Below are 13,691 nucleotides of genomic sequence, written 5' to 3' on the forward strand. Positions count from 1 at the left end.
CAAAACGCTTTCATTTATGAATATTTTTATACAAGACCCTACACTTCAAATAAAACAAACCGTTGTAAAATAAATACGTTTATTATTTCTCAAAAGTCAAATACACTAAATTCAGTCTTTTGGTGTTCGTACATTTAATTAGAAAATCTATATCATTGAAAACAGTTTCTTTTATAAAAGAGTTTATTGCATTTTTAATGTCTGTATTATTTATGAGACTATTAAAAATTACATGACTGTCATAATCGACATTATGGTTTTTTATACAGGTAAATTTTTCTATATGATTTCGAATTATATCATAAGTATAATTAATGTTCATTAAAGAGTTTGAAGCATCGATGAGACTTTTTACGGCAAGTGAAAGTCTATTTAGTTTTTCAGCTACATCGGGATTGTGATAATCGGGCGTTAATCCTGATAGACCGTTGAAATTTTTATAGTTTTTCAATACGTATTCATGCTTCATTGAGGCTCTACCGATTAAATATCCTGAAATATTCGTAATACAATTTTTTAAATTAAAATATAGTTCAGCTATGTAAATGTAGTTTGTTATTATACCACCTACACGAATAAAATAATATGGGATGTGCCAAACATAAAAGGCATTAGTGACGTTATGATGACAAATATAATATATTTACTGTGTTAGATTCTTAAGAATATCATTTTTAGTGTCCCAGAAATGCGTCAGTAATGCGTCAAAAAATATACTTATGACGAAACAATTAATTCTTTATTGAAATTAGTACCTACTCTCCTGCAAACTTGCACACTGTCAATAACGTTTTGGCTTAACACAGTCGATGTAGATAATGATAATAAATTGTTTTACTGATAATAAATAGGTAGATAATTACACTAGAATAAACATTGTGATACGCCACTGGAATAATTCTTCTCTTCTTCGACCATGTCCGATCCTAATAGGATCATATGGGCCTCCACAGAGTAGAGGTTTGTATTAACAGATTTTGTTTTTACGAGAAATGGATGTCAGCCACTTGCTCAACCTATTAGGTCCATACGCTGACACACACAAATTGAAAAACAATATGTGTACTTGCCAGACCCAGGATTCAAACCTGGGATCCACGGCGTTATAGTCATATAGCAACCTATATAACAATCAAGTATCAGTATCAGCCAGTAGCTGATGAATACTTTGTTTATTTACCTCTGATAGGTACAGACTATTGCAAATAAAATGTTTTTTTTTAAATGTAGTGTGCACATACCTCCAAAAATACTTATAAACCCAATCACAAAGACAATACTGATGCAAAATCTTTTTCGTATGTATTCTGACTGTCCATTGCAGCCTCGTGGTTCAGAAAAGGACAAAACTCTATCCATGTTTCAGAAATAAACAACATAAAGTATTTTTAATAGCCCGTTATCACGAAATTATCACGAAAATTATCACCCACTCTGGTTAATAATAACCATTTCGCAATATCAGCTGCGAATATTTCAGTCGGGTGGGTGTGAAAACAGATTCAAAGCGAGCAGAGCCGACACGCGGCCACGCTGCCGCCCGGGACACTGAATTTAGGGGTCGCCAAATTTTTAACTAAAAAATATATTCATTTATTTACAGCGCACTTGATGTTGGCAAAATAAAATATAGAACATGTCTGCTGTTATGTACCTATCAATTTAATATATTAGGTGGGTAGTTGTATTTACATAAGTAGCCGTAGATCCTTACGACGTACGCAAATACTATTAGCATCTCGGGTATTGATGCTACCCAGAAATTAGTGAAGGTTTTAGATTAATCTTACAGGTTTGGAAGCTCTCTTACAATCATTTTATTTCCTATGAGTGTCACAAATCGAATACATTACTTGATGTTGCCTAGAGTCTTTTACACTTGAATGGTTTTTTTTTGCTGAGATTGTGGATAATATGCATCTTTTTGCAACGTGCTTTCTTTCTCGTGTGGCTTAGTACTTTCGACCTATAGGGCATGTCATACGTATCATTGTATAATATTGCATCTTTTACTCATTACTCACACTCGTTAGATTCTAGAGAGGCTTTATTCTATAAATGATTATTAAAATCTCGCTACCTGAAAGCAACATTGATATAAAGTGAAAAAGTCGATTTTTAAATAAATATGCATTCAATTGCTGAAAGCTATACCTACATAATGAATCACTGATTAAAAAAATGTAATAACCCATTTAACAGAAAAAGGTCACTGTTGCATTTAATAAAATTGTCCTATAACTTTAAAGCAACAGTGAGATAACTGAGATAACCCACTGTTAATAATGGAATACAAAACTTCCAACCATTAATATCTATTATAAACCACAGAACTTGAATTATCTCGAAACTAGTATTTTTTACTCATTCCACTGTTGCTTACAGGTATCGATATAAAATTGTGTAAATTCTAATCCAGAAATTATTATTTTAAAACCCCTCCCATCAGATATCATCCATCATAAACGGACAATATGTAGATAGGTACAGTATGGATGTACCTACTATATGGATGAGGAGGGGGCGTCAAAATGTCTAGGGTCGACCCTGAGTGAGCATAAGAGATTATTTTTGGACTGTTGATATAACTTTGGTCGACTTTATAAAGACGTCATTTGACGATTCAATTTCAGCTTTAGACACCAATTTACGTGAAGCATGATTATTTTTGTTGGCACCATCCCATAAGGGGGCTGAAAAACGTTGCTATAAACATTAACGTGAGATTCAATAGTTTTGACAGTTCCGATATTCATAGACGGCGAGGTGCCGCGCGAGATAAAGCGATGCATGATGTAAGTACGCTCGACACTATCAACCGTAACAATAATCACATTAGCCCAGCTTATTTTTTCCGCACGTAAGATTGGATTAATGCAGCGCCATCTTAAGATTGAGTCGGCAATGATTAATGGCAAATACGGAGCATAGATTAAATGAAAATGTGGAAAGTATTAGTATGCCGATTACATCGACTGGCATAGTAAGTAGTGGAACAAATCGACCGTTATGAAAAAATATCGCGATGACGACTGTCGTGATCTAACGTTTTCAGAGTTTAGACACTTTTCAAAGGGCGACAAGGATGATATTATATTTTATACATACGCACATATAATGATCTCCGATCTATGACTAAATGCGATATGGCCCCCACATCTTAAAGCGGGCCCCCAGGCCAGGATCTATGGCGCCCCCCCTACCTATCGCTAAGGTTAAGCGCAGTGTAATTTTTTACAGCTGTGTTCCCCAATTGGTTTCCACGGAACTCCAGGGTTAAGGGTATTCCGTGTATTTTTACCGATTTTTAAATAAATCCAGTTGATTTATTGAGTTGTTGGCACTTAGCATAATATAAAGCACTGATCGCGACTTCCTTTTGTGGTAACCAAGAAACATGCAACCCTTCGCCATATTGGATAAAAAGCCATTTTGTAAGTTAGGAAACATAGCCTATCATTTAATTATGTCAATCATCATATCACATCAAATTACATCGGACAGCCACACATTTTAAAATTTTAATAATCATTAAGGAAAATAGCTTCGCAGGCGACTTTTTTTATTATTAGAGGAAATTTGTTGTATCTATGTGTTTTCTCAATTTACCTCCATGCCGGGCCCCCTCTAAGCCTGAGCCCCCAGGCTAGAGCCCCACCAGCCCCCCCCCCCCTTGTGGGGCCATGAAATGCGTTGCATCACAATTTATTAATGTATAAAAATATACTGAAAAGTATTCTCTGAATTCTCTTATTCTTCATAGAATGGTTCAGTGTCATATTTAGTATGCATCAAATATTTCAACAAAATGTAATTAATTATTGTAGGTACCTACATAGCCAGGATATTAACGTGAGTATAATGAATTTTTGTTTCACAACAAATTATTGTTCTTATTATTAAAGCCGTGGTAAAACTTATTTGGTCAGATTATAAATATTTTGGTGAGATTTCCATTTAAAAAATACTTAATTTTTTGGGGGTGGCAGTTTTGAGTTGGCTCACTGTAACATTTCTGTATATTATCTATTTATTTACTATATCTATGCATCGTTATTAATGATGGTTCCACTGAAATAAAAAAAAATATGGGGTAGTCGTTGGTAGGTACAGACAAAAAGAAATAAGATAGTAAGTAAATCACCATCATGTACTTCCACCCCAACAAACAGTGACGTCTGTAGGCGAAGTGTCACCCCTATTATTTTTAGTTTCAAATTATCTGCAAATTTGTTAGGTAGGTACCTACTTACCTACCTATTATATAATTCATTTTCAACTATCTTAAACAGACAAATACACCAAAAATCTTAAATTTACATAGACACCATCTACAGAAAATTAGAGTATTTCCACAAAATCTACACTGACAGGTTTGGAATCACACTTCCTGTGCAATAAACTGCCAAAACAATATGTATCAATATGGGTATTTACAATACAAATATAGTTATCTTGTCGGGATTTTAATGCTTCGATTTTTTTTAAACTAAGATGTCGATATCCTCTATTAAAGTGACCATATCGTCTGCTTCGTTGAAAACCCCCACTGCTTTCAAACGTTGTAATATTTGTATTCATTCCTTTGTGCGCCGCCCCTGTGCAACAGATGACCTGCTTACCCTCATGGGACATTACTGCCAATATAGCATATAGCATATTAATTTACTCTTTCCCCACCCGCCCTTGAGTGACTGGAAGATTGATTGTCAACCATTTATTTTCCACTGATGTATATTTATCTACATACAATTATCTCAGAATAACCTTCCGAAAAACTCACTAACTGTGAGTTGGCAAAATAAATAGGTTGTACAGTTAAATTCAATTTCCATCTAATTCTTCGAATTCTTCAGTCGATGGTATCAATTTGCAAATATGGGTAAGTAAACAAATATAGGTACCTACTGTGAAGGCCTGAATGAGCCCTTCGCATATTTTAGCTGGTGAGTGGAGTGTATAATGCAGGATTGGGTGGTTCAATCACAAAAAACAACTTGGAGTGTGTAGACAATGACATTATTTGATGAATAAATACGTTGTACAGGGATTTATAAATTAATTCAATTAAAACTGCGGTCACCAAGCATAGTCTGACTGCATGATGTTGACTTGTTGTTTATCCCGAGCAGAATAAAAATGGTCGTAGAATTCTCTTTAGATAAGTTTGTAGGTTGTATTAATTTGTTTGGTAGGTCATTAATCAAAGATGGAAATTAGTAGACTACAACACGTTTAAGAAGGTGGTGCTAGCGTAGTTATTTGAATATAGTTCGAACCGTCGTCCTCCCTACTTAAATGTGTTGGTCTACCCATAAATGAAACAATATTAGTTTTTTAAATTCTCACATCCCCATGTGAAAAAATTATATCTTTATTATTTCAATAAATACAAATATATAATACCTATTCTCATTTCTGCTTATTTACATCAAAATCACTTTTTTGAGCAAGAGAAAAATATCATGTATATGCCCTAATATTATATAAAATGGAAAAGTAAAATTATTATGTTTGCAAACTTGAAACACACAAAGTATAATCATGAGTAGTATCATTATTATATTCTTATTGTTTTAATGAATTTTAAAATTGTATATTTGAATCCGTGTCTTTGGTTATTTTTATATGACGAAGTACATATTATTATAGTAAATTAATAATCGGTGGATTTATAGTGTACATGAAAGTCACTCAATCAATAAATATTGAAGGTTCTGGAAGATCCTTGGTAGGCCTTTGTTGCTCCCAATATGTACCTGAAGTATCCGTAGTGCTTAATTCTGTATGTGCCCTTTGGAGCATTACCGACTTCCCAGTAAATATTGACTCTACTTGTTCCGAGAATTAACGATGTTCTCTCCCACATAAATCTGTAACAAAATAAAATTATTTAATGCCTCCGATAAATAAACATATTGGCTTAATTGAATTTGCAATAAGAATCTTTATCATCTCAAAATAAATCAAAATGATCGCATGCAGGTACGCCACTTATCGAGGGAATGAATGAAGTATTATTCTTACCTCCAATGTTACGTTTAATAAGAGTAATAATAATGTATATTTAGTTAAAAATGTAACTTTACACAATGAAATATTTTTTAATTTTTTTGCTTTATATTTTTTTAAATACAGAAAATATTTACAAAAGAAAGGACGGTCTGCCAAATATTTTTCATTTCAAAATTGTCCCTTTGATGAAAAAGTTTGTGAACCCCTGCACTAAAGTATAAAATAGTGCATAATGCATGACTTATTAATTATAAGTAAGTAATTAAAATAATAAAATACATAAAATAAATGTAAGTTTGTTTATAAATTAATCAGCCGATTGGACAAATATAGCTCGCTTGAATGATCGTAAAATCGGCCCATTTATAAATCTGTGTCCAGTCAGGGATTTCTGATTGGCCGAGTGCGTTTGCCAATGTTTTTGAATGAGAAATCGCGCATGCCCGATGATTCAATCAACCTAGTGAGCTCAGACAAGTGATATACGTAATACAACACGGTCAAAATGGATGAAATTGACTTAAAAAAAAAATATTTACGTAGAAGCGCAACCCACGAATAACAAATTAAGTACTTATAGTGACTGCCAAATTAAACAAAGGTTGTCTCTGGAGGTACAGAATGGACGCCAACTAACTTCAGAGGAAAATGCATGAATATTTGTATAAATCTTTATTTATTCATATTAATAATTATTTTAAGTGGGTATCTACCAAATAGTTGTTGTTGGTATAATATCATTCATCACCTATAAGGACATATACGTAACAGTCCATGTGTGAGTAAAGCTACTATTGACCAAGTACAATCGGCCAATTATGCTTAACCGTAACATGAGAGAGATCCAATAACTAAAAGTAGTGCAATATGGTATCGAGAGATGCATGATGGGCGTAATGCAAACAGAGCACAAAAAAATCGTTAAGAACAAGACAAGTGTACGCATTTTAAAAGATGTCAATAAACTGATGAAATAGCAGGGATATAGGAATGTAGGACGAATGCATCAAAGGGGATTAATGGGTGAATATGATGATAATATTATAGATAACGCAAAATCAGTTAAATTAAATTACCTCGTCTCCCAATGCGAATCGGTGGCGATAACTTCCCAGGAATCGTCAGCATTGTTTAATCTCTCTACTGCTAAGTAGGTGCCTTCAGTCATCAAATTATTTCGTGGGTTTCCAGATATCTAAAATAAAATTTATTTATTATACTTAACATTCCATCGAGGATATTTTTTAATACACACTAAGATCGGTCAGGTGTTGGTGTGCAGGATCTTATCATGTCCTCAGTGAAAATTTTCTTTCACACAGACAAAACGATCGATTCGTCGGAAGATTTAAAACGGGATCTCGAACCAATTCAAATCAGTCATACAATTAAATTTTACTAATATCAAAGAAATGTATTCCTCACAAATTGAGCATAAAATATAAGCCAAAACATAACAAAATCCCTGTAATTAATATCAAAGGATTCAACAAATCAACAAATTCCAATAAACTTTATGCTCATACAGGAAAAAGCCTTTTAAAGAGTCGTTTTCAAGACCTAAATTGTAAAAATGATGATAGTGTTGATTAGAGGTGATTTGGAAATACTGTCACCAGTTTGTGTACTCAAGTCTCGGATGCAACTACCCATACTCAGTATGTGAGGCCCAATAAAGAACGCATACGATGATCTCATCGCGACTCGCAAGCTAGTTGGCAGACTCTCAATACTAATGACATTAAATGTGCGCGAGCGAGATAGCATAATACACGTATGTCAAGCCGTGATACACTCGACTATCATTGGCGTCGTTGCTCTCCCTTTCTCCCTTGTTGTAAAGTTGGTATAGTGAAGGACAGAAATGGTGACAAGTTCGTTTTGTAGTAATAGTATGGAGTTAGTTTTAGTTCCAGTTGAGTATGAGACTTATGTCGGTTGACGTCAGTCTCAAGTGCCGGAATAGGTACTAGTGCTCGAGTTCTGATAAGTATGTACGCGTTTATCTGGTTTCGTTGCGTCGAGTTTCTCGATTTTTTAGTGTTTTTATAATATTGGAACTTATAAACTGAATTCAAATTTTATGCATGATTGTGTCAATGGATAAATAATATTGTGTAAAAATGGCTTCTAAAAAGTCAAGTACGCCAAACGCTGTATATAATATCGCAATTACTAGTATCTTGTATTTTGGAACAAGTTTCGATACTAAGTATTTTTTTATACTGGTAGTAAGTATATTTAGTCTTCAAAATCGACCAGTTTTCCCACCTCTAGTGTTGATACTCATACATTCACTGCAAGCCACAGATGGTTTCAAAAATTCAAAGGCCAAATAAACTACACAACATCAAAGTAACAGGTGAGGCTGTCAGTGCAGATACAAAGGGAGCTACAAATTTTATCAAGTCTAGCAGAAATTATAAAAAATGAGGATTAGAGGAGGATTTATTTTCACCTATTGAAACTAACACGTATTATTTTAAAAATTGCATGATTTTAAGTTTTATTTGACTTATGCGATTTTTGGACTTACACGAATCTTATCACTTATCACTAGTTTTGTACATATTGAAAATGTGAATTATAATAAACCAAATTATCTGCCAATAGGGGGGGGGGGGGGTAACAAAATAACTATATATTAAAATACTTACAAACTTCACTCTGACAATATCCCCACTTGTATAGTTATCACGGGGTTGTAACACGCATTCTCCAAAACTACGGTCCCACGGAGCCATATCAAAAATTACAGGAGTTACTAGAGATATCAAGTCCTTTGAAAAATCAGTCGGTGTAGGTCCCTTCTCCACAGAATCATTCTGTAAAACAAATTTGCATTAAAATTGACAGTTTTATCAAGATTAGAATAGTGACATCTGTGAATGAAATTTAAAACAGTCTGAATAGCATAATGTTTACAGTGATAAATATTTAACTTACATCTATAATTGCCTTTGCCAATTTGTTGAACTGATTGAGGTGGATTGACAACGTATGTGGACCGTATATTGTTGAGGCGGCTTCGTATCTTTGAGGCTAGAACATATTAAAATTATAGATATTATTAAACATCCATTATACCCTGTTTATACGTGCATGAATTTACTGCTGACAGTACGTATTATCGCGGCCATAACAAGAAAATCCACGTGTAAACACGTATTATTGTGCAAATTGCAAGCATGGATCAAAAAAATCAGAAGCTTCTGAATTTTCACGCAATAATTGGTCCTTGCACGGTGGCGCATGCGCAGTAGAACAATAGTGGCGAACCTGCCGGAAGAAATATGAACTATACTGCACAGAATATTTTGGTGTTTACCGATTATCGACGAACATGTCCAAAACCTATCTGAATCTGTGAAATAGGACCATACAAAGACAACATTGCGTCTCGCTTACGCTTGAAGAATTAGATTGGAAAAACAGTCAGCAATTTTACATGTAAACAGTTGGTATTGCGATAGTTTAAAATACACACTATTGGTGCAAGTAAACCCATGCAGGCGTTATTACTTTTGGGTGTATCACAACAGTATTGCCACCTTTTTCTATGCTAATTATATTAGAATGGTGTAAAAAATTATAGTATTCCTGAAAAAACTATAAACAATCACATGATTTTTCAACTAAATAATAATGCCGACATGTTGTATTATTGGTTACTTATCTACTTATCACGTTGGATTGATTGTCTTCTTATTGGTCAGAAAATTGGCAATTAAATGTCATGGAAGTGTGAAGTTCTTGTTAAATGAACTTACAATGTGAATTAATTTTTACCTAACCTAATCAGTAGACCAGAGGCGTTTTTTTGCTTCACTTTCATATGATTTATGAGTACTTATTGGTGACCGTGACTGTACGGGACCAGTCTCATTTATAATTATTGTAATATAATGTAATAATCCTTTATATATTTCTACCTGGTATTCTTCGTAAGTAGTTATATAATCCGAATAAGTGTTGGAAAGTCCGGCAACAACGACTTTGACATCTCTGCCGGCAGCCTTAAATGTTTTAGTGAGCACGGCTCTCATCCGCCGTCCTGACATGGTGGTGAATTCACCCGGGACAGCTGCAATTACCAGGTCACCAATGACGGCGAGCTGCGAAGAAACCACATCTGGTTGCCATCTGTATGGGAACTTTATCTGAAAAGGATGGACGTATTAATTTCTGTTTAAATTGTGTTGACAACTGTCCTTGTAAAGAGCCGATGTTCTGAATTCGTTGGCTGTTGGCGCTGACTTGATTTGTATCAGGACATTATCTAGGCATATCACATGATATTTTTTTCTAAGACCTGCAGCTTTACACAGTGTACCCGTCGCAAGTTCAATCTACCGCGCTGAGATTAGTGAGTACTCAACGCACCGTTTTCCTATCACAAGAAATTAGTTGCATAACTTCCCTTGCGCATGCGTATCATAACAAATTATTTAGGCTTTTTTAAATATGCATACGCACTGGAAAATACAAGATGTTATTGTGTAACTTAAGTATTGCGAATATGAACTATTTGCTTCAAATTATAAAATAATTTTAGATTTGCAGATGACAGATTGTTTACTACTGTGATAATAATATCTCCACATATATTTCAGTACAGAATGCCAGTCAAGAAAGAATATTTGTATAATTAAAACAATACTTACTGTTATTGTATTAAAATCAAAGAACTCATCTAAAACTTTTGACATTTAGATATTATAAAACCATTGTTAATTTTGAAACAAACAAAAAATTACCTAAACCATGCAATTCTAAATGAAACTTTTATGAAACTAATTATATGTAATCGTAAGTATCTTTTAAACATATTGACAATGTAATTAATACGATTTCTATAGACGATTTGATGGTAAGACATACAAATTTAATGATCTCGCGTCCTACAGAGGTAGCGGATAAAACTCATGGCAAACATTGCGACCCGCATCGCCGTTTCCAGTGAGGTCATAATATATTTATGTACTTTTCTCAAAGCCTGGATGTTTACGTAATCGTTTCACTTCTACTACTACAATACTGTTTCACTGCACTATTGTCATTGGGCCTCATTGCCAAATAAAAAATTCTACAAAAGTAGAACCCTGATTATCCAGATTTATCTTTAGAAATAACTTTATTTCAAAAGTTTTTTATACTTTTCTTCGATTATCCAAACTAAGTTTTCCCGCAATTTAATCGAGGTTCAACTGTAATAATGTAAAGCCAGGTATTCATTAGCGATCTTGCAGATACAGTAACTAGTATGGATAAGCCTAATAAATAATTTTTAATAAACCATTTCTTTTATTCAACGAATTCACAAGATTTGAGAATGTAACATTCCATATATTGAACATACAAACTTGAAAACACCTCAGATACTCACTAGAAAGAATCACATTTGAAAAAAAATAAATATATCTGAGGTGTTTTCAAGTTATGTATGTTTAATAAATAATTAGTTCGCATTTAGAGTTGTTTACAGCTATTGCTATATATTATCGCTAATGAGTACCCAGCTTAAGGATTCATTTAAAAGGACATCTCACCCTCCCAGTAGCCAAAAGAATGGGCTTTGGATGTTGACACTTGATATCATCAGGAGTTGGCTCGGCAAGTAGATCTCTCACGGAATCCCACAGGGGATTTCCGCTTGTAGTTCCCTGACTAAAATTGAATGCCCCGGCGCCATCTGTGGTGCCGGCTGCGAAACTGTATCCCATCGCTGGCAGGCAGCCTTGTACGATTTTATTCTGCAAGTTCATTATATAAATCGAGCATGGTATCATCAGAAAATATCTAATGTTTATTTCATAATAGAATGAAGAAATAAAATTACCGTTTCAAATTCTTCGGTTACTGCATTATAATTTGGTACTTTGATATTAGTCATATTAACAAATTGATGAACGGCTCTTATTGGTCCCTTAATTTCGTGTCCGCCAGGAGTCTGAAGAAGTTTCTGTAAAAATATACCATTATTTTTGCATAATAGTGGCTATACAGATTTCCACAGTACGTAGGTGTATTTACAGACAAAATGATAGAATAAATGAGGCGTCTAATTACAAAAAGCGACAAGTCCACAATTCAATATTTTCGGGAAAGAACGTTTTTATGTTTCTAGCTTCAATTATTTGTTTTAACGTGAGATTTTTTTTCCCGTTGTATTCTATGTCAAAATTAGAACCAAATGGCAATTTGTTTCAGCCAATTAACTCTTAAATGTAATAAATATAGGCAAAATAAAATTGGACTTAACGCTACTTGTACTTCACTTTTTAATTTATCCCGCATAAGGCACATATTTCGTAATAAGTTCGTCATAAGTTTACCAGATGCTACAGCATGGGAGACGCCTTTTTCAATATTGAACGTTCCCTTATTGGTTGACATAAACACGCGCGAAATCAACCAAGCTTTAAATAATATGAAAAACGGACTTGGCGCTTTTTGTAATTAATCGAGACTTAAAATATTTTTTTTCGTAGGGTTATGTCGCGTTTTTTAATTTATAGATCAATACATATTGTGTAAAATTATACAAAGAATACGTGCGTATTTTTTCTCAATTTTGACCAAATGTGGACTTATCGCTTTTTGGAATTAGACGCCTCAAATATGTGAATTTGATTAAAAATATGAACCATCAAGAGGCCTGTGTCCTAGCCTTTGCTCCACAATGTACGAGACGTTTTTGATAGTAATCACAATTTTATTTTAACTACATAATATTGTCTTTAGGTAACATACATATAAGCACATTTTCTCTGGTACACTTTATTAAATATTCATATTATATAGAATGCTAAATATTTCAATTTATCTGAAATTACAAATCAATTAACCTTTTCACCGCGGAGCATTTAATTACTATTTAATTACCACATTTAAATAACATGCTAATTATATCGAATGGCCAAATAATTAGGGCACAACAGGTGTGGCTCCATTAAAAAATTTACCGAACATATTTTACCATAAAAATGTTAAATTAGATGAAAATTGAAGATTATTATTATTTCTTATTATTTTCAATTTCAACACAACAATGTTTACAATAATACTCTTTTATGTTATTAATTATATTTTATGTGGTCATCGAAATACTGCTAATTTCTAAGATGAGAAAAGACAGGAATCATAATGACATAATATATCTTTCCTATAAAATCTATAGAGTATCTAGGCTAAGCTCGCAAAGATACCCCAAATTCTTCATTTTCGACCTTCACACAGCAGACGGGCCCTTCAATTCTACTCAGAGGCCAGAGGCGTGCAGTGACTTTCGTTTACAGGGTTTCTGTGTAAAAAATATAACACTACCTGAAAGCAACGGTTCGGTCAGTAAAAAATTCTAGTTTTGAGATAATTGAACTTTAATGTTTGTGTCATACAAATGAAATAGTTAACTACCTATATTAATTTTATTTTGTTTTTTCTGTAATTTATAATACAGTATAAACCCTATTTTACGTTTTTTAAGGGACTGGAAAAAAAACCTAATTGGAGGGAAAATGTAAAAGGGGGGTATTGAAAAAAAGAACATTATTAAAAAACAACATTCAATTTAAATTTTTATTGAAAAAATCATGTATATTAGTTTGTTGCATTTTTGTTTTTTTGTTATGTAATTCTCTTTCAAGACTGTATAAACATTTAAAAGTGTCATCTTG

The 13,691-nt window shown here is 33.4% G+C and overlaps 1 protein-coding gene across 8 annotated transcripts in view; it reads right to left on the minus strand.

The window, feature by feature from the left end:
• Positions 1-5,338: 5,338 nt before the first annotated feature.
• Positions 5,339-13,691, minus strand: part of CDase (neutral ceramidase) — a 52,676-nt gene continuing 44,323 nt past the window's right edge. For all 8 annotated transcript variants that reach the window (XM_085948330.1, XM_085948327.1, XM_085948334.1 and 5 more), the window contains 7 exons: positions 11,855-11,977; positions 11,565-11,768; positions 9,948-10,175; positions 8,962-9,057; positions 8,673-8,840; positions 7,092-7,210; positions 5,339-5,873 (listed from right to left, as the gene is read on the minus strand). In XM_085948330.1, the coding sequence (XP_085804456.1) occupies positions 5,699-5,873; positions 7,092-7,210; positions 8,673-8,840; positions 8,962-9,057; positions 9,948-10,175; positions 11,565-11,768; positions 11,855-11,977 (1,113 nt within the window). In that variant the 3' untranslated portion in view covers positions 5,339-5,698. The remainder of the gene's footprint in view (positions 5,874-7,091; positions 7,211-8,672; positions 8,841-8,961; positions 9,058-9,947; positions 10,176-11,564; positions 11,769-11,854; positions 11,978-13,691) is intronic.

The sequence above is a fragment of the Rhyacophila brunnea genome, unplaced genomic scaffold (genome assembly GCF_057557595.1).
Source record: "Rhyacophila brunnea isolate RB1 unplaced genomic scaffold, BYU_Rbru_1.0 scaffold_20, whole genome shotgun sequence".
Lineage (NCBI taxonomy): Eukaryota > Metazoa > Arthropoda > Insecta > Trichoptera > Rhyacophilidae > Rhyacophila > Rhyacophila brunnea.